The following is a 26,730-nucleotide window of genomic DNA, read 5'->3' as shown; positions in this document are numbered from 1 at the left end:
AACTGACCAAGTCCGTGCCAGAAGACCGATTTAGATTCTGTGCAGTAAAGTTCGATGAATGTCCATTTTAGTCGTCAACATTTTTTTTATTTCCCATTTAGAAGCATTTAACCTCATTGAATAATTGTCAAGGAAAATATTCATAATATCCAGCTTAAAAAGTTGAACTAGTTCTAATTGAGATAGCCACAAAAATTTACCCCAAACAAACAAATGTCATGATTTTAATTGACAGACAAAGACTAACTCGTCAACTATAAACATTACTAGAATTTACTTTAAAAGATATACATAATAATCCAGCCAAAAAAAAATGGGGCCACTCTTAAGTTTTCTAACTTTCTTTAGTATTACAAAATACTGCCATAGGCAAGAATTAAGTCATACAACAGATGCTATGAATCCAATCATAAAAAATGGCTAAAAGAATAATGACCTCAAATGGTACCCCTTTCAATTATTCCAGTATATCTGCAAACAAAATCATTGTACAGAAAATACAAAATGATTAAAACATGTAGGAAATATAAGGCCTTTAAGGCCATATGAAGTAAAGGGACAATGTTTATACTTGGGAACAATGTTTTAGGTATATGCCGACTACTTATATGCCTAAGGTCTTTTGTCGTAATGTAGCTTTAGACATAAAGCCACAAATGAAACTAAAAAAGAATAAAAAAGGAAAGAGAGCATGCTGTAATAGTAATTGTAGTTTGACGTGAAAGGCTCTCAAGATCAGTTAGAAACACATAGAGAATGGTAAATCAGCCTATGTACATACCGGGTAAGTAATTAGGCTAGTGCTGCAAAGAAATATCATAATATTAACAAGGCATTTTTAAACCCAAAATGAAAAACCAAACATAACTACATGTATGTTTATAAATAAGTTCTGAGTAGTTGAGAAACAGAAGTTTTAAACACAGAATATTTCAACAGTGGACTTAAATTTACAAAGCATCTGTAATCATGTTATCAAAATGGTAATCACAACTATATAAAACTCACCAGTTCGTGATGTCAGTTGGATTATCTTTGTGATCTACATCATTAGTATGTTCTGAACCAGAAGTAGAGCCATCTTCTTGAGGACCTGAATGAAGAATATGGGAAAAGCCCTGTCCAATTGACTTCCACAATCTAGTAGGTAAAGATGTTTGTGCATTGTCACAACTCACAACAGTTGATAGCTCAATTGTTCTAGCTGAAGCAGGATCAAGGTCAGAAAATCTGAAAGCGCCTAATATTTTTTCTGGAAGCTCTGATTCAGCTTGGCTCTCAATAAGAAAAGCCAAGTCAACAGTCAAAGTTGAAATGTAACCAAATGCCAAATGAACGATTGCACTTGCAACCATGGAAGACCCTATATCAATATCTACTTCTATGAAATTCTCCCCCGTGCAATATTTACAGGAAAGGGCACGCCCAATTATGCAAATAGCCTGCTCTCCAACAGCTTTTCTGACAATCCAAGGACCTTTTACAATGTTGGCAATCAGCTTAAGCCTTGAGTTTCTGAATGCATTGTCACCCTTCAAGAACTTGTCCATTAGCGAATCCTCAAGACCTGACTCTTTGGTTGTAAAATATGCTATGGCACTATAGTTATCCTTGGTTGGGACTTGAAGATTGAAGGCCCACACAAAGGGTTTATCACCTTCTGGAAACTCGTTATCAATGACCTTCCTAACTCGACTATTTGGATCCTTTAATATCTCCCCAATTTTCACTGAACTTTTAATCCAATCAAAACCGAGAGGTTTGAGCATATAATCACCAGCTGGAACCTTAACCCTTGTTGTAAAATACTCAGGGCCTCTGACCATGAATGCATCACCAGGAGGGGTAGCCCAACCATTTGAACAATTATCTGGTTCAAGAAGTGGGATGGCTCCTTCTGATATTATCCTATCTATCCATTCTGATTCCTTTCTATCACCGATGCTGGCCATAAATGTGTGCTGCTTCCCCGGTAATAACAATATAAGCTTTACAGTAATGAAAAAAAATGGAAACAATTATGTGATGTGATTGCAAGATAAACAAGAATGCTGCATGCATAAGTCCTAAGGTCATCCAAACACCAAAATTGTACAATGTACAAGCTTTTCCAAATACAAATAGAAAGGAAGGAAAATCCTTCCTAAAACAGGAGAATGTATAACATGGTCTGAGACTATCATGGTCCAGGACAATCTCCACGTGACACATAACTGAGAATAACAGAATCTCCACGAGATCAGAATCGAAGTTCTTGGTAACATGTCACACAAAGATTAGCCAGGACCACGGACAATTGGTAGTCTGGGACCATGTAATAATTTATGCTAAAACGGCCAGGATGAAACTAGACACAGACAGATTTGTCATTAGTAAAAGAAAAAGAGATTATACCGTATAGGCAAATATGAACAACAAAGTAGACTTTAATTGTCAACAGACTTCATTGATGGAACTCCAATAGGGTTTTAAAAATTTAAACTATGATGACGGATTTCCATTGAATATTTGTTCTCATAGGCACACAACAGAACCAGATGAACTGCAATAATTCATTGACTTTTTCTACATATAAACAACCTTTCTGCCATTTAGAAGCCAACTACAGTGCAAAGAGTCTATGACCCATATACATGAAGAAGGAATTATATCATCACCTGATACGATTTTATTTTATTTAAAAAAAATAAAAAAGCATAACCTTAAAGTAAGGATAAATCCAAATCGTCAATTATATGATGGTTATATTTGGAAAGAAATTAATTTCAGGAAGCATTTAAACCCTTATGCTTAGGATTAGAGATAAAGAATGGATGGGCAATAGAGAAAATAAAATAAAATTATACCATGTTGGAGAGAATAAAAACAATTGGCTGATGAAGGAAACGAATAGAAAGAGCATTGTGTAATGAGGAAGGGGCATAACGTTGACGTATGTATCTAGGAAGTGAATTTAGACATCATAAGTAAATAAACATGACATACCAGTGTCTGTCTCTGTACAGAGTGAAGAGAAGAGAGGAAGTAAAAGAAGGGTAAGCAAAGAGCACAATTCTGAGGCTCTGCTATGCAACTGCGACCACTCCTCAACCTCCTTTGGTACGTTGTGTTGAATTAAGGCAAGAGCTGAAATCGAGGATTCTTCTATTTGTCTCTTCGGAGAAATAAATAAAAATGTTTACGTGTTGGTGAACACAAGCACAACCGACAAAGAGGCGTAAAACTCGAACTCCACAATCCACAGCCCCAAACCTTGTGGACTCCTACCTCTTATTATTATTATTATTATTATTGGAGCGGCATTAATGTATCAAAATAATTTTAATATACTTTATCTTCAATTTATTTTATTGATTATAACCTACTTTATCAACCAATTATTTTTTGAAAAAACCTTCTAGTAATGTCTTCCTTTTATTCTTTCTTGCATTGCTATCGGTGTAACAATATTTTAGGCCTCATCGTAAGTCTTTTCGAATTTGTTTGGTTTAGATGATGATAATAGAAGAATTTTTTTTTATTAAAGTAAAATGTAAAAATATGGGTCTCATAAAAAGGTTTAAAATTTTTCTCCAATATTATTTATCTCTTCTCTACCAAACACTTCATAACGTGTACGGTGCATTGGTGCGTCTATTTTTGGTTTAAATAAAATTATGATTGTTACTATTGTTTATATAAAAAATATTCTTATTTATATAACTAAAATAAATATATATCAAATAAGAAAAATATTAATAATATATTCTCTAACACATTCTCTATTTATTGGTTAAAAATTATTAAAAATCACACATTTTCATGAGTGGCACCTCTCATTTAATAATTTTATCTCTGATTTTATAGTTTAATAAATTTCAATGATGAAAAAGTGCATGTTAGGAGAAGTGTGCTGCTGGCACTCCTTTATAAAATAATATCTGTAAAATTTAATAAATTTCTTTACATAAGAACAATAAATATATTTAAATATAATAATTGTTAACATAATAAATCATAATAATTAAAAATCAATAACAAGATATGTTTTAATACATTTAAAGACATGATGAATGTAGTCAAGATTATAAAATATATTAAAACTAAATTAGGTAAGAGATAAAGGATTTAAAGTTAGATAAGAGGTAAAGGAATTTAAATCAATATACAAGTTAAAGATAATTAAAAGAGATAAGAATCATTTATCTCCAAACAAAATCATAAATTTTTTCCATAAAATCAGATGTTATGAGACAAATTAGTCTAAATTATGAAAGGGAATAAGATATTAAGTTGAGGAATTTAAATAAGGAGATGATGAGAGAGAAAGAAGAAAAATCTTAAGATAAATATTAAAACAAAACATATTTTTTAGTATATTAAAAAAAAAGACCTGAAGAGAAATAAAGAGTATGATTTGTAAGATCATATAATCAACTTTGTCTCGTATGTAAGAGTGACTGTCTCTTATCTGATTAGTATGTTTAATAACTTATAATGATCCAATGTACTGTCACACTCCATAAGGTAGTTGTTAGCATATGAATTGAAAATGAATAGTTAAATGAATGCTTGCTTATTAACGGGTAGGAATACTTGTACCTGCAGAGTCATCCCAACTTCTCGATCTTTTAGCAATCAACTACGACAAGTTCCTCTCTTCAGTTTTGTAGTTTTAAAAATCTATTCATGGTTGTCTGACAGAAAATGAATAAGCTTTTAATCTCAACTTTATGTAAAAAAATAGGAGAAGATCATGGCACAAGCAAATTTAACATACTGTCTCTGTTGCCTTTCTTATAAGTGTTCACTTTTAGACATGTTTATTTTGATAAAATGGTCAATTCTATAGTTGGTTTTCCTTCTTACGTTTGCCACAAATAGATAGCAATAACGAGTATAAACAAGAGTTCTTAGGTGAGGGTCAAATTTCAATTTGCTCAAATACGTATACTGTACGTAGCATACTCCCGTACATAGTCCGAAATCTCCGAACCAAATCCTAGGTAAAACAAGTTTGAAGTCCACCTCCTTCTGTATCGATGAACAATCTTTTTAGTATAATCAGGATGGGTGTGGTACCCATCCCACCGAGTCGGTCTATTTTTGAATTAAAGTGATACTTTCAGTTATTATTTCATGTTTAAGTCGGAAATTGAACTGAATCCAAAGAATCTTAATATGAGTGAAAGGCAGTTTTTATTTTCTCACTGTCATTGGTATTTAATAAAAATAAATAAATAAAGGGCATAGTTCACAATTAAAGCAAGATTGTTTGTAGAAGCAATTGGTGCTCTACGTGTTAATGTTAGTTCATGAAATCGAGATAAGTAACCTACGAAGAACATGTTTGTTCATAGCATTCGTCACTGAGATTCGCTCATAAATTCATAATCCTGACGGTTATGTTATTTTGTCTATTCACGAGTCAGCACAAATGACAATTGGGAATAATAAAATACCACAACACTTTCAGCCAAGAAAATGTTGTTTTCCAATGCGATCATCATGGACAACGATAGACCAACCTACTTCCAACCTTAATTGCTGTCATGAACAACGCATGTTTTCAATGGACAACTCTTTCAAACCTTTGAAATACGAAACTCCACCGAGTGCTTCTAGTTCTACCAGGTTAGACAATCAGCATTGCACCTAAACTCTCGCTTTCTCCGCTTCAACTTCTCGTTCTCACGCCATCAAGTCCATATACTTCGTTCCATGCATGGAGAAGATAAAAATAAAACTACTCATGAAGGATGAAACCTTTCTCCAACACCCTTTTGTTCTTGCTGTTGTTCTGGTTTTAGGCCTTGTTATGATGGACCCTTTTCATCTGGGTCCAGTGGCTGAGCATGAATTCAGACCCGTGAAGCATAGCATTGCACCATACCACCAAGTCATGAAAAATTGGCCTAGGGACAACATGAGCAGATTAGCACTTCATGGGAAATCAGAATTCAAGAATCAAGTCTTTGGACCAGAGTCACTCGAGTTCGATAACATGGGTCGTGGCCCCTACACTGGTTTAGCGGATGGACGCGTTGTTCGGTGGATGGGGGAGCAACATGGTTGGGAAACATTTGCAGTTGTCACATCTAATTGGTAACTAGAACCAAAACCTTAATTTCTTCTTCTCTTTGACCCAAAATTCAGTCTATAAATTGAACAGCCCACAACACGTGGATCAACTGACACAAGTTGGTTTAGCTTAACTAATAGTTTTCAAGTTCAAATTTTAGCGTGCATCTACCATATATATAAAGAAGAGTTTTGTTGTTCTGTTCATACTTAACTTGAATAATATTATCTTTTGTAATTGACATATATGGTGTCGTACTAAAAAAATTTGAACAAACTACCAAATTCACATGTTATATAGGTAAACATATTCTTAAAACGTTATTCTATATATATCTATTGATTCATATTTGATGCTGATGACATGGTACTTATGTGTCTTAATTTAAAGGACGGAGAAGCTTTGCTTTAGGGGCAATGATTCGACCACTGAGAAGCAATGGAAGCATGAGAAAACATGTGGGCGTCCCCTAGGCCTAAGATTTGACAAAGAGAGTGGAGATCTATACATAGCAGACGCATACTATGGACTTCTTGTGGTTGGACCTAATGGGGGACTCGCTACATCGTTGGCAACCCATGTTGAAGGAAAGCCCATTCTCTTCGCAAATGATCTTGACATTCATAAGAACGGATCCATCTTCTTCACAGACACCAGCAAAAGATACAACAGAGTGTAAGCCTTTATTACTCATATACTATACATCATTTGAGTATATTCATGCACTCCTTATTGTTTTCAATGGATTATTATTGTTTACAAGGTACTTATTACTTGTTTGCAGTGCACATTTTTTTATATTATTGGAAGGAGAAGCTACCGGCAGGCTCCTCAGATATGATCCTCCAACTAAAACAACCCATGTTGTATTGGATGGTCTTGTTTTTCCTAACGGAGTGCAATTCTCTAAAGACCACTCCTTCCTTCTCTACACTGAAACCACCAATTGCAGGTGACTATATCTTCCTAACACAAGTCCCAGCTAAAAATTTATGATAAATTTGAAAACGAATTAGAGAAATTAATTGGTTTCAAGAGTGTATGTATATATGCAAAAGTATACTTTTTCTATGTACTCTAAATGTATAAAATTTTACACTCTGAATCATAAATGATGATTGGTATAGTTTATTATAAAAATTAATAAACTTTTATATATAAAAAATTGAGATTAAGTCCTAATATAAAATTCTTTTACACTATCAATAATATATATGTTATTTGCTCTATTTTTAATGTGAATAAAAAATCATAATAGATATAATTTATCGTAAAAATCATTAAATTTATTTTGTAAACAAGTTTAAATAGAATACAATATAAAATCTTTTCACTATTAGTATATTTACTATTTACTCTATATGTAATCGTGTAACGATGTAACACATTCATTCCAAAATGACATGATGACAGGCTAATGAAGCTCTGGATAGAGGGTCCTAAAAGTGGAACTGTGGAACTTTTAGCTGACCTTCCGGGGTTTCCAGACAACGTAAGAATAAACGAAAAGGGGCAATTCTGGGTGGCAATAGACTGTTGTCGCACTCCAGCACAAGAAGTTCTTAGTCATAATCCATGGTTGAGGAACATTTACTTCCGTTTGCCCATAAGAATGAGCTTGTTAGCTAGAGCGATGGGGATGAAAATGTACACTGTGATTTCACTTCTGGACGACAAGGGAGAGGTTTTGGAAGTTCTTGAAGATCAACAGGGTCAGGTCATGAAGCTGGTCAGCGAAGTCAGAGAGGAGCAAGGGAAGCTTTGGATTGGAACTGTGGCTCATAACCATATTGCCACCTTATCTTACCCTTAATTAAAACCTTATAATTTGTTATTTCGTCTATCCATTTCTCTTTTCTCAACCTATAATGTTGTAGTATGCTGTAATTAGGATTAGGATTAGGATTTTCCTCTAGTTTATCTTAAATGGTGGAATTGCATTATCTCTGTTTCACTCTCCTTGTAAAAGTACATTATGATAATCAATACGATAGACTTTATAACTTCCACGCCAATCAAATGTTTATGCTTGGTTTAATTAAGTTTTAAATTTCTACAAAATTTATAACATTCTTTTTTAATTAATTAATGCACGATGTAAATTTAAAATATCTTTCAGTCTAAAGTTAAAGATTAATTCATATGCATGAGTCCGATCAAACTCATAATAACATGATTAAGAGAAAAAATTATATATTAATCGCATCACATCATTTTTTGATAATTTGATTTATATGTTAGATATATATGTTTTTAGTGAAAGTTTGTAAAATTGGTATTAAACAAAAATGATTTTGGTTAAAATTATGTTTAAATGATTTTATTTTAACATGAAATAATTATTTATTTAAAACTATGTTATTTAGAATTTTTAACATGATTCCAAATCATTTAAGATAAATCTAAACACACTAAAACATCAAGTAAAATATTTAATATACACTCAAATATATTACTGTACTTTTTTTCTACGTGCTTGATCTTAGCAAAGAATCGCTGCGACAAGAAGTGATAGACTCAACACGTCAGTATAAAAAACGATCACTACTTTGCTACTCTGTCTTTGGCATTAGAACGAAAACGAACACTCATAGCCGCGAATCGATCTGCATGATGCTCATGTTTCGCTCTATCGCGTCTAAATCCAAAACCAGCAACACTGCTCTTCTTCTTCTTCGTGCTATCGCATCCCAATCCCTTCACAGCAACATTACCAACCTCCACCCTCCCAATGCTAATCATTCTTATCATTCATTTTCTCGCCGCCATGCTTTTTCATTCTCTAAGCCACGCGCCAATTCTAGGGTTCCGACTTCTCAAAGCTTCTGCACCGCGTCCTCCGACAGGGACTCAATCGAGTACGACGTCGTCATCGTCGGCGCAGGTCCCGCCGGCTTATCGGCGGCGATACGGATCAAGCAAATGTGCCGCGAACGAAACGCCGATTTGTCCGTCTGTGTCCTCGAGAAAGGTGCCGAAGTCGGTAAGTAACGTACTTAATTTCTATTTTGACTGAATTTAATGTTTGTTTTATGATATTCGCGAATTCTGTGTGTTGTTGCGCTTAGGTGCTCACATTCTTTCTGGAAACGTTTTTGAACCTCGCGCGCTAAATGAGCTTCTTCCGCAGTGGAAGGAGCAAGAGGTGCGTTCGGTTTGTTTTCTATGTCCGATTCCGTTGCAGAGTAAATTTCTACCTTCGATTTGAGGATCATTTTTTTATCTGCTACAGGCTCCGATCACTACTCCTGTTTCTTCTGACAAGTTTTGGTTTCTGACCAAAGGTCGCGCAATTTCGCTTCCGTCTCCTTTCAACAACAAAGGCAACTATGTAATAAGGTTTCTATAACACTTTGTTTTCATTCCATATGGCTAGAGGCTATAATTTTACCTCAATACCATATGCTTTCTGCTGAATCAGTTGTTTGTTTACCGTTTCCTTGTCTGTTGGATCTTGACTTTCTTAGTTACACGGGCTGTTTTGGTTTTTACATGATTGACTGCTAAATCTCCTGTTCTGAAACTGTGCCTTTTTTTTTCTTTGGAAATTTCTGTATTGGTTTCAAGCTAAATGATGTTATATTCTTTGGACAATAAAAATCACTATTTTAATTTTTTATTGATCAGTTGGTACGACTACGTGCCATAGAGATTAAAGTTGCTGGAGATTTTACTAGCATAAGGTTGCAAAATTAGAATTTCAACTTGGAGAATATATCTGGAATACAATCCGTGATCTGTCTTTCATGATGTGAAGTCCTAGAAGAACAACAGATCATTTTAATTTTCTGTTTTTAGTTTTTACTCAATAAATATATTTTTAATTGAATTCTTTCTTTCTAATTGTTTTCTTGATAATTGATGTAAAATTCAAGATTGGAAGGTGCCTTTTTCTCCCATAATAAGATACTTGTTCAATTCTGTGTTTAGGTTTGCAATGTTTTTCTTCACATATCTTTTGCCCCAATTTGAAGAAGCTTCTTATTTTGGACCATCTGTTACAGTCTAAGTCAGTTAGTACGTTGGTTGGGAGCAAAAGCTGAAGAGCTAGGAGTGGAAATATACCCAGGATTTGCTGCGAGTGAGGTATTTCTGCTTTTGCTTGGATGTTTCTTCTTCACATTTGTTGCTGTTTACGTTGGTATTTTTGCCTAGCCAGGTATTGTATGATGCAAACAACAAAGTTATCGGTATCGGAACTAATGATATGGGAATTTCAAAAGATGGTTCAAAGAAGGAGAATTTTCAACATGGCGTCGAGATCAAAGGTTTCATTTAACCTGTTTCTTTCTTTCATACATATTTATGCGCTTTATTTCATTTTTTTCGAGCAAAAAGGTTTCCCTAATTAATACTTGTCTAGCTGCTCTAAGAAGTTGACTATCATTCTGATTAATAATTTGTTCTTTGTTGTCCAATTGTTTGTGAATGCTTATATCTTTTTGAGAATGGGGGTGGCAAACTTTTATTGACATGTGTCATGACATGCTGAACAAGTTTTGGTCACAGTTACAGTTAACCATTTGTTGTTTTTATGGCATATGATATTCTTAACTTTGAAAAATGCCTTATGCAATTTGCAGATTGCATTTCTCTCTCTTAGCATATGATTTCGATGCTTCCCTTATAAGCTGTGTGTGCCATACTTATGTTTGTAATAACCAATGAGATATATTTGTGTCTTTTAATGTGGTAATTTAAATCTTTCTGAGGCTTAGTTGTTAACATGTAAATATTGAATCACATGCAGGCCGCATAACACTCCTGGCTGAGGGATGTCGAGGATCATTGTCAGAGGTTTGAAAATCAAATTTAGTTAGGATTGAACAGGTTTAAGTTTTTCCTGTCCATTACTGTTTTGATAACAAGGCCTTCAATCCCTATCCCTGTGTTTCTTACAGAAAATAATGAAAAAGTACCACCTAAGAGAGAAGGGAGGTTCTGAACATCAGACATATGCTTTGGGAATTAAAGAGGTATCATTACTTCATGTATTTTGTAAAGAATTTTTTAATTTTGTCTCATCTTTATTTTTTCATGAAAACTGTGCTTATTTGTTCAATACATTCATGAAGATAATTGTTGATTTTTCTAATAAGTGGAAATTATGGGTGTCTTCATTACGCTTTTTTTGTCACCCTCACTTAGATTATGTAACATTATACTCTTAGGTTTGGGAAATTGATGAGAAAAAGCATCAACCTGGTGCTGTAATCCACACATTGGGATGGCCCTTGGATCATAAAACATACGGAGGATCTTTTCTGTATCACATGAAAGATAAACAAGTAAGACTCCCTCTTTTCGAGTGTCATGTATTTCAAATTATCACTTTTTCATGGTTTTTTATTCTTACTCGGTATCTTCTTATACTAAGTTATTAACAAGTCACATGCATTTATGTTCCCTCTAGCTTTTTAATTCATTTTTTGCTGACTATATATTCCTCATTTCAAGAATTTAATTTACCATTTTGACAGATATCTATAGGCCTTGTGGTTGCTTTAAACTATCAGAACCCTTTCATGAATCCTTATGAGGAATTCCAGGTAAATTTTATTGTTCTTATGATACGTTTAAAAAATTTTGTTGTCTAGTATACGCTACTTGGTATTGATGTTGCTTCATATTTTTTTAATATGGAAACATAAAAAGGAAAGGTTAGTGTTTTCAAAACTGCTAAAAGAAACAAAATATTTTCTTCCCCCCTCCCCAGCAATTAGGTGGGCTGTAGATCTTATGTTATATTACCTAACAAGCCAAATTCACCAATTATGTTTTGGTTCTTTTTATGAAACTTATTCTGATTGTTTGTGTTAATGCAATATCTGTTTAAAAAATTTTGAGGTTACATTACATATTCTGAATTCGTGATCCCTAACATTTATTCAATTATCTTCTTTGCTCCTTCCTTCTCTCTCCCTTGTGTCTGTCTTGGTCACCAGAAACTAAAGCATCATCCTGCAATTAAATCATTTCTGGAAGGTGGAACAGTTATCCAGTATGGAGCTCGCACTTTAAATGAAGGTGGTTTTCAGGTACATTAGTAATAATAGTTCCTTTTCTTACATGCAATCAATGGGAAAATTCAAGAATGTATAGAAAAATTATCATTATGTTCCACATGTTGCCAGCCCAGCCTCATGAGGTGCTGTGTTACAAATGTATTAGCAAAAGTGAAGTTGCCAAATGGATACTCCTAACTTTTCTAAGGTTTCTAATGTAAATTTTTTTGGCATTTGGTGGGTCATTAAAAATCATTGGAGATATGCATGGACTTATAAGCATAAACACTAAAACAGACATAGACATTACAACACAACAAAATTTAAATTGTTCAAGAGTCTTGATGCTTAAAATATGTTAGGCTCGCACAAGGGCAAGTGTACCCTACACAATAGTAATAGTGGACTCAAAAGTCTGAATATTGAACCCAAATGATCAGTTGTATTCCCAATTAGTCAAGTTTATTAAACTAACAGTAGATATGATTAGAAAGAGCATTTAAATATTTTTATGGTTTTGATTTTAATAAGAAAGCAAATAAACGAATATAAAGAGAGGTTTGAGTGATGATAAGAATGACCAAGGGTTATGACTCACTAGTACCAATTTTCCTTCAATCCTAGTCCTAATGAAATTCCATCCCCAATTAATTATCGATTTCCAGAATCAACTAAAGTCAATGATCAAAGTGAGAAGATGCTCTTTGCCTTAAATCAATATCCAACAATCATGAATTTATCAATTTAAGTCAAAGTATAAAATCAATTCTAGAGATGATTAATTAAAGATTAACTAATCTATCAGAGATTACCCAAACAATTTGAACATGCAATTTAGTGCAAAACATTCTTCACCTAGATCTACCAATTACATGTAGATGATCACTATTATGCAATCGATTGAGTATTAGAATGGCCGGTTTCAAATAAACATTAAAATAAGGAAAATAATTAATTGACATAAAACAATAAGAAATTTCATTAAGAATAAGGAGAGAAGTACATTTGGATAGTTACATCATAACCTCCGGACTAGGGGAACTACTACTCATGATCAAAGCAAAACTAGCAATCCAATCCTATAAAAAGTAAACATATACATACCAATAGGCAGGAACAATGATCACAATTCGTCCTAGCAGTATTGTTCACGCTCTTCAATACCAAAAGCCCTTCTTTCAAATTCGTAAAAAGATAAAAAATAAAACTTAAGAATGATGTTTACAAAGAGACCTCTATAAATAGCTTCCTAAAGATAACTACGCAAAAAGGCACACTACGGTCGTGGTCAAAAGTGATTTATCAAGTCTAAGTACTTTTGAAGTGTTGCATTGTGTCTGACACCAACATCATTCTTTTGAAGGGTTATGCTTCATTGTCTGTGGGCAACGCGTCCCCTAATTGTTACAATGATCCATGTAATATTGTCTTTGTTGTTGATAGGGAAGTCTTACATCCATGAAGAGGTAGTTTTCATAAAAGGGAGGCTAGTTCATTGTTTGTTATCCTATTAGTCATTTGATTGCCTGTTATTTGCTGCAGTGCATTATTTTCTACTCATTACAAATACGAATGTGATTCTAGTTAAATTTCAGTCTATCCCATATCCAGTTTTTCCTGGAGGAGCAATTATTGGATGTTCAGCTGGCTTCATGAATGTGCCAAAGATAAAGGGAACTCACACGGCAATGAAATCAGGTAGGGGCTTAGTCAATTCTACTGGATTGATTTTTCAGCATATTGCTAATTAGTATTTTTTTTTACTGAAGTTAATTTTGTAGTTTTGTTGAAAATAATTTCAAATTACTATGTTCCACAGTTTCAAGTAATATGAATAGCCACAATTTCAAGAAATTCATTAGCATTTGGTATGGATCTAAAATATTAATCTGCAATTTTGAGGAATCAACAATTCTTTAAAGCCATCCTGGTTCTTGCATTTGTTAAGCGAACCCATCAATTCTTTCTTAATCAAAATCAACCATATTTGGACATGTGGCCTTGTCAATATCTCCATGTGATATGCAAATAGCAATATTTCAGAGTTACTATTACATGCATTTAATACTTCTTTTTTTGTAGGAATGCTTGCAGCTGAAGTTACATTTGGTGCACTAAATGAAGGTCTAGATATGGATATGTATTGGGATGCTTTGAGAAATTCATGGATTTGGGAAGAATTGCATAAATCTCGGAACTATCGACCGGTTAGTGAAGCAATTCATTGCCATTTTTTTTTGTCTCTCCCTTGCTTGCTGATTGAAGATTACCTAAAGTTTTCTGGCCATCTCATCTTACATGGCTATCTATCAGTTTGCTAATTTTAGATTACATTATATCATTATAAATGTAAGGCTGCTGTAAAATGATAGTATTAATTTTCATTGCTAAAATAAGATGAATTACAGTCCTAGTTAAACTCTGATCCTGTTTATTAGAAAATAAACCGAATACAGAAATATCTTTTGAATAGCGTAATTAAGTAATTTGTATTAGAATCAGCTCCTTTACTACAGTTGTAAGTTGTAACAGGTGACAAAACTAGTTTAAAACATAAATCACCACATTCTTGCTGGATGAAATAATTATAGGTCCTTTACTTATTTTTTTTATTGAACATATGGACAGATTAGTCCTGCAAATTATATGTTAGAATTTTTGCATCCAGGACAATAGCATGATATTAATGCTAGATATCATTCTAGCAAATAACCTAGAATGCATTAGGTTGATAACTGGAATCATCCAAAAGTAAAGGAAAATCATTGAAACTAATTACAACTTATGGGAGAGTTTTTTATTTTCAATCTACACGTAGTTGGCCTTTGCGTATGCTTAATAAGACTAGTGAAATGCCCCCCTAAAATACTTGAAAACAATATAAAATAATTGGAGAAAATCCTTAAAAGTATTACTTTCCAAAATCATCAAATAATACAAAAGATCAATGCATGATTATAACTAACGCCCCTCAGTTGTCTTAATTCATTTTTTGATACAGAAAATACGATATATTTTGTATAATTGTTATACCATATTGTCCTTATAGATATTATCTTATTGTAGGCCTTTGAATACGGGCTTATTCCAGGACTGGCCTTAAGTGGTCTGGAACAGTAAGATCTAACTTCTCTCATGGGTTCTGTCCTCATCATTTAATCACAGGAGACTAGTCTTTCCTGTAATTCCTTACTTGTCTTGAGACTTCACTTACCTTGTGTTATTCCTATCAGTTACATATTCAAGGGGAGGCACCCAGTTACTTTGAAGCATGGTAAACCTGATCATGAGGCTATGAATGTAAGAAACATTTTTCAAGGAATGATGTGTACACACAAAAAAGTTTAGTTTTACTTTCTTTTTTTCCTGTGGGAGAGTGATTATTTGCAATACAACTTGTGATTGTTATTGTTTGCATCATTATGTTTACCCGATGTTCATTCTTGCTTGGCTCCGTCATGGTCTTGTATTCTTTTTATCCCCTTGAATCATGATTAATTTATTTATTTGCATCTAAAATTTTTTGCGGTGTATTTTGTTTCATCATTAGGTCACAAATTGAATGCCAATATGCTTGACAAGGTAAACAAAGAAATAACTAATTAGATAGTTGGAGTAAGATTTTCATTTGTCATTATAGATATTCTGGATGTAATAAAATGGCATGATTCATTGGTAGTGTGCAAAGCATGCTATTATTTGTTACCAATGGTTGGAGAGGAATGACATAATTTTCAATGATTTTTTTTCTTGTTGCCTCTTTATATACATGGTATAAAGCGTTTTCCTTTTGTTCCATCATAAAGGCTATTTTAGAAGCCTTTATTTATTGAATATCCATAGATCGGTGAGCTTCCTCATTTGATGTGTTTTTCTTATTAGTTCTCTAATAATAACAATATATTGCATTCAGTCAGTATGTGCATATATATATATTTTTGTCATTTATGCAGACTGCCAAATCACATTCTCCAATTCACTATCCAAAGGCTGACGGTGTCTTGTCCTTTGATGTGCCTACCTCCCTGCACAGGTTTTGGAACACTTACTCCCTTCTGTTGCTTACTGTTGAGAGTTGAGGCAGGCAATTATTTTTAGTAAACAAAGTCGTCTCAAAGTTAGTTTCTAAAATAGACAAAGTGCATGATTATATTTCTGATGTTGTATCAAAAATTCAAAATAATACATGATTTGAAGAAATTAACAAAAAGAGAGAACATAGAGAAGGTGGCAGAGGAAAGATTCAAGGAGAGTACGCAAATTGAAATGCAAATAGTTCATTAATATAGCCAAATATACTTAATATCCTAATTTTGTTGGTAAAACCAGCTTACTATATTTTCTCAAATAATCCTATATAAAACTGTTTCTATTTTTCATATAAAAATAAGTTTCTATTTCTTCTTCCACCTTATCCTGTGCAGATAAGAAAGTGATAGCTTTAAGGAGCAATGTTAATTTTGTTGTCGTAAGGAAAGTGCTTACCTTCTGCCCATTTAAGAACCGGCTTGGTAACAGCCTTTCTTGAGGATAGGTAGTAGAATGACATCTTTTATTAGAACAATGTTGTGCAGTAGGGTAACATCTTCACTTTTGATGGTAAACTCAATGTGCAATATGAAAAATTTCACTGTGTAAGAACCACACTTTATTATATAAGAATGCAGTTTGATTTATGCCGATTTATTGTGAATGAAAAATAAAACCAATGTTCACTGATTTATGTAGTAATAATTTGTGTCAGCCTCTCTGTTTATGGTTTTGATAAATAATGACAGAAATTACTGACTATTTGTCAACAGATATAGTTTGCAGTTCATTTTCTTTCTCGATAGGCATTTATATTTAGTTCCATCGCAGGAGCAACACAAATCATGAACATGATCAACCTCCTCATCTTCGTTTGAGAGACCCAAAGATTCCTGAACTTGTAAATTTACCAGTGTATGCTGCACCTGAATCGCGATATTGTCCTGCCCGAGTATATGAGTAATGCCTATTTACTGAAGCTTAGTTTCTGAAAGGATTTTTTATTTTTGAATCATTCATTGATATTTTCATTTTATCTTTCTAAAATACAGGTATGTTGCAGATGAGCAGAATCAGATGAAGTTGCAAATTAATGCACAAAATTGCTTACATTGCAAGGTAAACTCTTCAAGCAAATTGGATGATTGTTTGAATATAGTGGTTAAATATTATATGCTCAAGATATAGCACTTAGGTGCATGTGTAGTTGGTTGGAGAATGGTACTAGATTTACTTATTTCTGCTATGTATATACTTTTTTTTTAACCCTCTGGTTTATCAGGGTAAGAACCCTGACTAATCCAAAGTTTGGCCGAAAATAAGGTTTGATTGAGAACTGTTTTTGCCTAAGATCAAATTCGGATACTACCCAAACGATTCAACCTTAACTTCAACTGTGTATATACTTGCACACAAGTTGTGAGCATAGAAGCAGGCAATATGTTATAAGTAAAATATGTATATTCTTTTTTTTTTAAGTTTAATTTACATTTAGCGTGAGTGTAAATTTTTTTATATTGTCAACCATTTAAAAACCACTCTAAATGTGACATTTTTATCACTGTATGTGATCCTAGCCCTTCAATAATTTTTTTCAATATAATATATTTTTTATTTTAAAATTGGGGTTTAAAAATAAACAGTGAGACACTAGGCCATTTCAAGTTTTGTTTTCCACCGGAGAGGATCCATTCCTATCTACAATTGGATAATAGTGTAGAAAAAAATTTCATTGCTATCTAAATAAATCCTTTTCTTATTTCTGCCGGATTTGTCATTTTTAAAAGTCCCTGGCATAGTTGTGCATATACAAATATATCTTTGTGAACCTGAGTAGTCGTGCATATGTTTTGGACATTATTATGCCAGCCTCTCATGGTTATATATTTGTTTATTTTGGTGATGAAGTTTCATAATGGAAAATATTATATCCTCGGCATATTAGTCCCTAAAATTACCATTAGGATGCAATGGCTTGCTTCTTTAATAATACTATACCTACACTAGTAAAGTCTTTGTTTCCTACACGGTTTAATTCACACTTGTTCATTATTCAGGCTTGTGATATCAAAGATCCAAAGCAAAATATTGAGTGGACAGTGCCTGAAGGGGGTGGAGGCCCAGGATACTCAGTCATGTAGTCATGGTATTATTCACGCAAATACGTGTGTATTATTACCCTCTGCGTTGGAAAAAAAATGAAAAAGCTGCCCCTGTATTTTGTTGCCTCCCCCAAAAAATAAAGCCTCTCCCCTTCCATACGCAACACAGACACCAAAAGTGGGCTACATATTAAAATAGTGTATTTGCTGAAATAAAATGTACTATAGATACAGATTACTCGCCATACAGTCAACAAATGTTACATTATTCTATTAAAATTATGACTGTTGATTATTTTTCATTCCTTAAATATGTGGTTTTTTTTCTTGACGTCATTTGTTTTAGAGTACGTAGCTGCATGTTTTTAGTTTCACTTCGCAGCTATTTCAGAAATAGGCTTTTGAGCATCGTTTTTATTTTTATAAAAATTAAAGCTTAGTTATTTTTGGGCGTTTTGTCCTTTTTAAAAAAAAACTTTGCCCGGTTTAATACAAAAAAAAAAACTATTTTTTTCTTGAACAAAATAAATAAAGAACATTGATGTAATTCAAGTTTTAAATGATTAAAAAATATCATTTCTTCAGTTTCTGGCTTTTCATTTCACCACTTCCTCTTTCTGTTTTACTGAACTTTGATCTCTCCTGTTACTGTTCTCATTTAGCAGATAACAATTTAATGTATGATTTTCATCGCTCAAAAAGTTCAGTATTTTTCTAATTATGTTTTGGATCTGGAAATATGTTAGGAGTGTTTATAAATTGATTTAATTTAATAAAAATTGGAAATAGTGATTTAAAAAATTGAAAAGTGAATAAATCAAAAACTGAATCGAAAAAAAAAACTTGAAATTGTTTATTGGATTAAATCAATTTTTATTTTTATTGTACCGTTAACTAGGACAATGTGTACCCTTTCATAATGAAAGATTAATTTTTATTAACTATTTAAGTAAAATATATTCATTTTTCAGTACAGAACTTAGCAAGAAGAAATCTGTTCAAGTGGAATAAAATTATGAACAATAAATTTTTTTCAAATATTTAAAATAGTTATATGCCTAATAATAATATAATTCAATATTACTGATTAAATTAAAATAACTTCACACCATATAAATATAATTATTGAATTGTATAAATTTATTTTTAGTAATATATACTTGAAGAGTCTGTTAGCTATATATAGATAAAATATTTAACATTTTAATTAGTTTTTTAACAGCAAAAGATATTTATTATTGCAAGGAATCATTCGATGTGTACAAGGGGTAGCCATGCTGGTTCCAGAGACGCTTAGGCGCCTAACCTGATAACTTCTGGAAGCAACATGAGTACAGCCACCGCGAAGGCCTCACCCACGCATGCATTCTTTTTATCGGTAAATATTAATTATTAGTATTGTTAATTTTTTGCTAGGGAAGGAACTGAACCCACCACCTCTCCCTTTTCCCTTCACCACTACTTTCACGCATACCTATACTACAACCTCCCGTCACAATCCTCAAGACACAATTCCTGTGCTGAAAACCGCCGCAAACCCACACAAAACCATCAGAATTTTATCCTGATAATTGCCCCCACCACCCTGCTATAATGTAGCGCTTAAACATGTCGGGACTTGCTATCCAAGACAGTGGGTAGACTAAACACATGAACCTACCCCTGTATATCCATAGCAATTGACTACAGAGTATCAAAAGAAGTTTAGTATTACATAATAACAAAGATGCAAATGTATTACACTCAATCTCTAACTAGGACCATTTGTACTGTTTAAGAATGAAAAAATATAACAAAGGCTAAACACACTAGGACACAAGACAAAGGAAAATCTATAAAGCAAATAGAGAAGACAATGAGCAGTCTCAACTCTCAACAGTCCTTGGCCCCAGAAGGATTTACATCTGATGACGCATTGTCTTTGGGGCATGGAGTAGGTGTAGCTTCTCTCATTTTCAAGTCAATTGATTGTTGGTGCTGTTCCCGCTGCTGCTGCAGCATTTGTTGTTGCTGAAGCTGCTGAAACTGATGCTGCTGCTGCTTTTGAGGGTGAATTTGAAGCTGTTGAAACTGTTGTGCAGCTAAAAGGGTGTGCATGGCATGATTATTGGGATAGAATTGCTGCCCCCCTCCAAAAGAAGCAAAGTTCATCATAGGTCCTCCATTAGGTGGCATAGCTTGCCCAGTCAATATTTTCAAATGCTGAATTTCCTCTTTTAATGCATCGTTTAATGCTACAAGAACAGGATTCAATTAACTTTCATAATATTTGAGATAACAAGATCAAGATGAACTGTCCACCTTCCATATGCTCAAACTTAAATATTTCAGACAAAATCATGAAACTCAACTTTCAGGCAAGAGAGTACGTTTCATCTCTAATCATCCAAGAAACCACAAACTCAACACAACAAAATTTTACGCTTTACACTAGTACTTTCATTGAAGACACATGTATGTATTAATCCATTGTGAGCAAGATATTACATACAAAGATCATATGTTTTAAAATAGTTTACCAACAGATATATTTACAAAGATAGAAATAAAAGGGGGGGGGGGCAATGGAAGTGGTTGAAAACTAGCTTCAAAAAACATTAATAACATGATCTTACCATCTTGCAAGTGAACTTGTTGCTCCATGGTTTGCAACCGCAGCTTCAGTTCATTGTTCTCAGAATTTAAGCCATTTGTATCTCTCTGCTCATAATCAAAAAAAGATGTGTTAATTATAATCCTTCCATTAGCTTTACAGTGGGAAGGTGATATGGTATTACAGTAGTAATATACCATACATCTAAACAACAGGCACAAAAGTCAATACCTGCAAGAGAGTTAATTGTGCAGACAAAGATGTTGCTTCCGTTTGCAATGTTTGCACCTTCCTTTCAAGCTCAGCAATGTATCGCATCTTTCTCTCTTTTGACCTCGCAGCAGACTGCCTATTTGCCCATATCCTGTTACACAAGATTAGAAGTAGTGATCGTTATTTCATTTTTCAAGTGCAATAGATAACACAACATAGGTCCCTAAACATGTGACACATTTTAAACAGAGTAATCATCATGACCCAAAACACAATCTTAGGAATGCCAGTACTTCCAAAACACTGTTACTGCATATAGCCAATTAGAGATATGAACAACGGGATGCTAACATTTTCTTGTTAATAGACTATAAAACATGGTACTCAAAATCAAGATCTTACTCAAGATCAGGAAGGGAGCATGGATTGTAAATCGGGAGATCGTAACACAGATAGTAAGATCCTACAAATTTATGAAATTCATATATGTGTGTATGTGTGTGCGCGCGCGCGCGCATATATAAAGTAACATAAATCATTATATCACACTTGAAACACATAATTGAACTTCAATTCAACATGATAAGCAAGAAAACAATATAATATGCATATATAACCATATATGATATATATGTAATCCCATCTTGAAACACATAATTGAGCTTCAATTCAACATGATAAGCAAGAAAATAATATAATATGCATATATAACCATATATGATATATATGTAATCCCATCCTAGTTATAAATCAATAATCCCATTGTAGAGATGGTGCGTGTGTGCTGCAAACAGGATCTGGTGTAGAACAGATGCAAACAAAATCACAGAGATGAGAGAAGGTGTCTTCTGTGCAGTCCACACAAACAGAGCAGAAGGAAAAGTGTCTTGTGAGTTAAAATTAAAAGGATTAAAGAGAGGATTGGGGGCTGTAGTTTTTTGTTTTTAGGCAAAAGAAGGGTAGTAATTTTCTTTTTCTAGGTCAAAGGGGCGCAGGATTATTTGGACGCAGGGGGAATAGAAAAGCTGGGCTTTGGACTTAAATAATTAGGTTTTTTGGGCTGAAGCAATCCGGGTTAAAGTATTGGGTCGCAAACCCGACCCGCAAATAACCTAGAAACAAACTCAAAAAAAAAGTGTCGTGCCGCTGCAAGTCTCGATCTTCAATGGTGATCCAGTGCAATCCGCCAAAATTGCAACCGAAATCAGAGAGAGTGGTAATGATCGTAAACCTGTACGATCCTATGCTCCAAAACGCGATTTTGACTATCATGCTCCAAAAAACTGACAGCTATAAGCCTTCCTATCTTTCACTATTTCCTTCAATTTGTGCCCACCTTAACTATTTCAAGTCACAAAGAGAAGTGATAACTCATAAAGTTAACTAGATTTAGTGTCATGTAAGTCAAATGCATATAGATATCAATCATGACAATCACAAAGGATTGCAACATCTAGCAACAAACAAATATTAGTTAAAAGAAATTGGCTCCTATAAAGTGAAAAAATGTGTACTTCCAGAAGTTATAAACATTGGTAAAAAAAACAAAAATGAACAGTTGAGTTCGTGAGATTTTATAACCAACAGTTATAATGGTTGTTAAAATTGAGATTTTTCCTAGGATCAGAAGGGGGGCAGAAACTCATAACTCAGGGATCGTAACTCAGATTGTAAGATCTTACCTTCCTTTATATAAAATACTTATTACATATGCATAAAAAAACAACAGAGATAAAGAAAACAAACTTTAAATTATAATTATAGTTATAATAATAAACAAAGTTAAGTAGCTTAATTCTATATTTGTAAATTACAAATTATAATTTGCATAGCGGCCCAAATTTAAGATACGGCTTCATTATTGTTTTTGGTTCAGGTCCAAGCTAAGTTAATATATATTTATTTTGAAAATAAAACTGGATTGGGCGTTTGGGTTTCTATTTAATGATGCAAATCTATTTGGTCCCACCCAACATGAAGGAATATTCGAGAGCTTCCACAGGATGCTCTGTTGTCAAAAGTCAAAACAGAGGTGTGACTGACATCAGCAGCGCACAGCGACAAGGGCAGTGCAGCGTCAACGCCCGACAATTGCAAGAAAGTCGCGAATGATGGGGAGAAAGGGTCAAACACTTATGGGGAAGAGAATGAAAGTGTTTTTCAAGAAGGAAAAAAGAAATTCAAGGTTTTTGAAACTGGGTTAAAGGGACCCAACCCAATCCTTACTTCTACATAACTTGCAAGGATTGCCGATCTCACGTTTTCGCATGATAGATCACAATCCCACTACAATCCTTGCCACCAATGATCCCAGGTCCGATCCAGCACAGAAGCCCAACATTGGCGCATAAACTCATGCAATCTCACGAGTTGCATCATGATTCAAACAACAGAGTTATAACTGTATTTTATCTTCAAAAAATACACACTTCCCTCATTTTAGAGATCCTAGATAAAAACATTCTTATACAACATCATCTCATTTCTTGCAGCTCAAGTTTTATCATAACATCTATTGTGTTTCTGAATCTCATCATGGAGGCACTTTCCCGTTATAAATACATCTTCAATAACTAATCTGTAATTCTATTTCTAGAATATTTTCTAAAACAAAAATATTCTAGCATATTTTGTAAATCCTAAGTTCCTTCCTATTTGGTCAAAAGCAGCATGAACTAGAAATGAGGTAATAAATATGCAACGGATTGAGAATAGTGATAAACATGACATGACATTTACAACTAGCATATTGCCTAATTAATGAACAAGAAACAATGTACCCAGAAATCATAAAGCAAACCTTTTTGCACGTTTGGGGTCAATCAAGGCAAGTTCAGCAAGCTTGGCAGCTGACATTGCTTTTTTGGAATCAGCCGCAGACATGTCTTCTGAACCTGAAACCAGCATCTCAGGCTTGATGGTGGTTGAGCCGTCCATGGATTGACTATGCTGGTGTCTAACTCTGGGCCTTTCATTAGTCCCAATAACAACATTCTCGGTAGAAGAGGTGGGTGCCCCTGACGCCGGTGTTGAAGCCGATGCTCCCACAGCATTAGACGGCTCAACCATTTGAAACGTGGACGTTGCCGACGATGAATTGAACTTATCCATATCAAGGTACATGGACAGCAAGTCCTCCTCGGCATCATCGGAGAAGGAAGGACCATCACCACCTCCAACAACACCAAGGTCACTGTCGAAACTAATATCATCCGGTAAAGTGAGAATCTCCGAATGAGCACGCCTATGACCTCTATTTCTCGGGGGATTATCAGGCATTCTGCTAATATCATGACTAAAACCACTAGAATCCGTGGACAATCCATGTCCAAAATGGCTAGACTCGGAACTGGTGGTTCCCGGAGCCAATGGCGGATACAACGTGGTCGACGACGACGGGGACGGTTCAGATTTCACGTTGAAAACACTTCCGGTGGACGAGTAACCAGAATAACGTCCAGACGGAGGTGGCAAACCTAGAGATTTGTCTTTATCCATGAAGACAGAAGATAGATGGAGTACTCAATCCTTAATGAGCTAATCCAGTACTCCAGAACCCTAGCAATGTCTAATTGCAGAACAAAAGAAAGAAATGAAAAGACAAATTGGAAACGGCGAATTCAATTAAACGTAGCAGCTTAAACAAGTTAAAGATGGGAGAACGGAGAGTTTGAAAGGATTAGGAACGAATGCACGCGAGGTGATACCTTTGGGCGTAGATCGGAAGAGAAGGAGAAATTGGTGAAAGTGAAAACCCTAAGAGAAAGAGAAAGAGAGAGAGAGAGAAACCGAAGCTTCCAGCTCAAGACATTATTAGATCACACCCTTCTCACTCTCTCTGTCTGCGATACTAATAATATTTAATAATTTTTTTTTACCCACTTCATGTGCAAAATATATCATCTAAGGCAGGATTATTGCTTTTAATGAAAGACTTTAAAGGTATTTATTTCATTGGTAATAAAAGAAAAAAATACAATGAAAAGTTTCATGAGAAACATAATTTATTTGTAGTCTTAGAAAACTCAACAGTTTGAAAAGCTAGAAAGGACACTTTTACATGGTTTTGATCCTTGAATAACGCGGCATCTATGTTGCGTTTGATGGAGTTTGTCAGGAGTCACAATGAAGTAAGGATGAGTCAGATGTTGGAAAGCAAAAGAAACTGATATGGCTGGGGACATCTCCATTTTCTTCCATTTCTCCGCTGCCAAATGATCCATAAAATGATAGCATACCTGCTACAATCTAAGGCAGGATTAGGATTCAAGAAAAACTCTCAAAACTCTAAACTCATACAACGTTCTTTAAAGTTTTTACATTCTATCTTATTTTACTCAATCAATTCTTTGAGTTATGATAAATAGTTAAATAAAAAATATGACATCCTATGTTATTAATCAAAATTAAAACAAAGTCATGTGAATTTAAAAAAATCACGTGACTCTTTTAAATAGTTGTGTAATATTAAATCTTTTATTATCTATATATCGTTGTATAGTCTAGATTTATTTATTTCATTTTTGCATAAAAAAAAGTTGTTTCATTATAATAATTTTTTTAGTTACATACACTATAGTTAGATAGTCTATATTTATTGTTTACATTTTCATGATAACAAGAATTTTCAGTAGACGCTTCCCCTCACTATATCTATACAATCACTTTTTCTTATCAATTGTTGCATTCATGTTTTATTAGCATAATTATCTTTCTATCCGACAAAAAAAAAACATAATTTTATTTCCTAATAAATGAATATATTTTAGTCAAAATGTAATACTGATATTTTACATTTATTAAAAAATTCTTAATTTATGTACATAAACTTTAAGTAAGAATAATTTTGAAATGGAAGAAATTATGATTAAACTTTTATAAATAAATTATATTTTTAATAAATTCTTTTAAAATATTTCAATAAAAAAAATAATTTGGTTATTCTTTTTTGGCTTAGTCCACAAATTATTTTAAAAAATTTAATTTGATTGTCACATTTTTAAAAGATTCAATTTTTGGCTTAATCATCAATTTAGTCCACAAGTTCTTTTTAAATGCATCAATTTTGTCATTTCCATCAAATTGGATTGTAATCTAGATGATTAAATTGAATGTTTTTCAAAAAAAACTTGAGGATGAAATTAAATCCTTTAAAATGATTAAATTGTTGCATTTTTTAAAAAAAATAGGATCAAATTGAATTTTTTAAAAATTTGGAGACTAAATTGAATCTTTTGAAAACTTAAGAAACAAATTGAATCTTTTAAAATAATTTAGAGACCAAATTGATAATTAAATCTTATTTTTTTTAATCTTTCTCTTCCTATTAGGTCATGTATCTTATTGTACACACAATTTTTCTTCCCTCTTTCTCTCTAGACATTAACAAGACATTTGTGTCCACCAATCTTTTACTTGGAAAATAAGTTTTTGTATATAATAAACATGACAGTATTAAATAAACTTCCAATTGAATTATTAATCCAAAACTTGAATTAAAAAAAATATATTATGTTATTTGGCATATCCCTTGAAGTTTACCCAATGTTGTGTGGGAATCGGGGGCAATAGACTCCTTACCTGAGTCGAGTTAGCCATGAATGAGGATTGGATTGACTCATTGGTTGGGCATCTCACAATTACATAAAGTCTCATACAACACGTGAGTAATATTCTTAACAGTTTAGTTGTCATTTAAATTTTATTGCATAAATTTGTTCTGACAAC

The 26,730-nt window shown here is 33.5% G+C and overlaps 4 protein-coding genes across 5 annotated transcripts; 2 read left to right on the top strand and 2 right to left on the bottom strand.

Moving 5' to 3' along the window:
• Window positions 1–243: 243 nt before the first annotated feature.
• LOC114386700 (protein ENHANCED DISEASE RESISTANCE 2-like) lies at window positions 244–3,242 on the bottom strand. Of its 2 annotated transcripts, none has more exons than XM_028346738.1 (3): window positions 2,986–3,242; window positions 1,009–1,961; window positions 244–471 (listed from the first exon to the last, which is right to left on the bottom strand). In XM_028346738.1, coding segments are annotated over exons 2-3 (945 nt in total). In that variant the 5' UTR covers window positions 1,953–1,961; window positions 2,986–3,242; the 3' UTR covers window positions 244–470. The 2 variants fall into 2 exon arrangements, with proteins under 2 accessions (XP_028202539.1, XP_028202538.1); XM_028346737.1 differs by having other exon boundaries at window positions 1,009–1,988; window positions 2,986–3,241.
• A 2,240-nt stretch (window positions 3,243–5,482) lies between these two features.
• On the top strand, window positions 5,483–8,064 carry LOC114387733 (protein STRICTOSIDINE SYNTHASE-LIKE 13-like). Its single transcript, XM_028347939.1, has 4 exons — window positions 5,483–6,084; window positions 6,452–6,736; window positions 6,846–7,013; window positions 7,475–8,064. Exons 1-4 carry the CDS (start codon window positions 5,705–5,707, stop codon window positions 7,872–7,874), a joined length of 1,233 nt encoding a protein of 410 aa, XP_028203740.1. The 5' UTR covers window positions 5,483–5,704; the 3' UTR covers window positions 7,875–8,064.
• A 515-nt stretch (window positions 8,065–8,579) lies between these two features.
• Window positions 8,580–18,508, top strand: LOC114388428 (electron transfer flavoprotein-ubiquinone oxidoreductase, mitochondrial). The gene is made up of 18 exons (XM_028348919.1): window positions 8,580–9,044; window positions 9,130–9,206; window positions 9,294–9,400; window positions 10,066–10,147; window positions 10,221–10,329; window positions 10,812–10,858; window positions 10,963–11,037; window positions 11,233–11,349; window positions 11,542–11,610; window positions 12,007–12,099; window positions 13,662–13,764; window positions 14,149–14,273; window positions 15,133–15,182; window positions 15,300–15,366; window positions 16,020–16,099; window positions 16,927–17,055; window positions 17,148–17,214; window positions 18,153–18,508. Exons 1-18 carry the CDS (start codon window positions 8,672–8,674, stop codon window positions 18,234–18,236), a joined length of 1,854 nt encoding a protein of 617 aa, XP_028204720.1. The 5' UTR covers window positions 8,580–8,671; the 3' UTR covers window positions 18,237–18,508.
• Window positions 18,509–19,819: 1,311 nt separating this feature from the next.
• Window positions 19,820–25,206, bottom strand: LOC114388370 (probable transcription factor PosF21). Its single transcript, XM_028348809.1, has 5 exons — window positions 24,711–25,206; window positions 23,804–24,571; window positions 21,022–21,154; window positions 20,813–20,897; window positions 19,820–20,431 (listed from the first exon to the last, which is right to left on the bottom strand). Exons 2-5 carry the CDS (start codon window positions 24,499–24,501, stop codon window positions 20,070–20,072), a joined length of 1,278 nt encoding a protein of 425 aa, XP_028204610.1. The 5' UTR covers window positions 24,502–24,571; window positions 24,711–25,206; the 3' UTR covers window positions 19,820–20,069.
• Between the last annotated feature and the right edge of the window lie 1,524 nt (window positions 25,207–26,730).

The sequence above is a fragment of the Glycine soja genome, chromosome 15 (assembly GCF_004193775.1).
Source record: "Glycine soja cultivar W05 chromosome 15, ASM419377v2, whole genome shotgun sequence".
NCBI classification, from domain to species: domain Eukaryota; kingdom Viridiplantae; phylum Streptophyta; class Magnoliopsida; order Fabales; family Fabaceae; genus Glycine; species Glycine soja.
The sequence above is the reverse complement of the archived record's forward strand: the minus strand, read 5'-3'. Positions and strand labels throughout refer to the sequence as shown.

Coding starts and splice junctions, on each gene's coding strand:
- LOC114388428 (XM_028348919.1), top strand. CDS start 8,672: ATGATGCTCATGTTTCGCTCTATCGCGTCTAAATCCAAAACCAGCAAC. Junction 14,274..15,132: donor AATCTCGGAACTATCGACCG/GTTAGTGAAGCA, acceptor ATCTTATTGTAG/GCCTTTGAATACGGGCTTAT. Junction 15,183..15,299: donor GCCTTAAGTGGTCTGGAACA/GTAAGATCTAAC, acceptor TATTCCTATCAG/TTACATATTCAAGGGGAGGC.
- LOC114386700 (XM_028346738.1), bottom strand. CDS start 1,952: ATGGCCAGCATCGGTGATAGAAAGGAATCAGAATGGATAGATAGGATA.
- LOC114388370 (XM_028348809.1), bottom strand. CDS start 24,501: ATGGATAAAGACAAATCTCTAGGTTTGCCACCTCCGTCTGGACGTTAT. Junction 21,155..23,803: donor GACCCCAAACGTGCAAAAAG/GTTTGCTTTATG, acceptor CTTGTGTAACAG/GATATGGGCAAATAGGCAGT. Junction 20,432..20,812: donor ACAAGTTCACTTGCAAGATG/GTAAGATCATGT, acceptor CTGTTCTTGTAG/CATTAAACGATGCATTAAAA.
- LOC114387733 (XM_028347939.1), top strand. CDS start 5,705: ATGGAGAAGATAAAAATAAAACTACTCATGAAGGATGAAACCTTTCTC. Junction 6,085..6,451: donor GCAGTTGTCACATCTAATTG/GTAACTAGAACC, acceptor CTTAATTTAAAG/GACGGAGAAGCTTTGCTTTA. Junction 6,737..6,845: donor AGCAAAAGATACAACAGAGT/GTAAGCCTTTAT, acceptor ACTTGTTTGCAG/TGCACATTTTTTTATATTAT.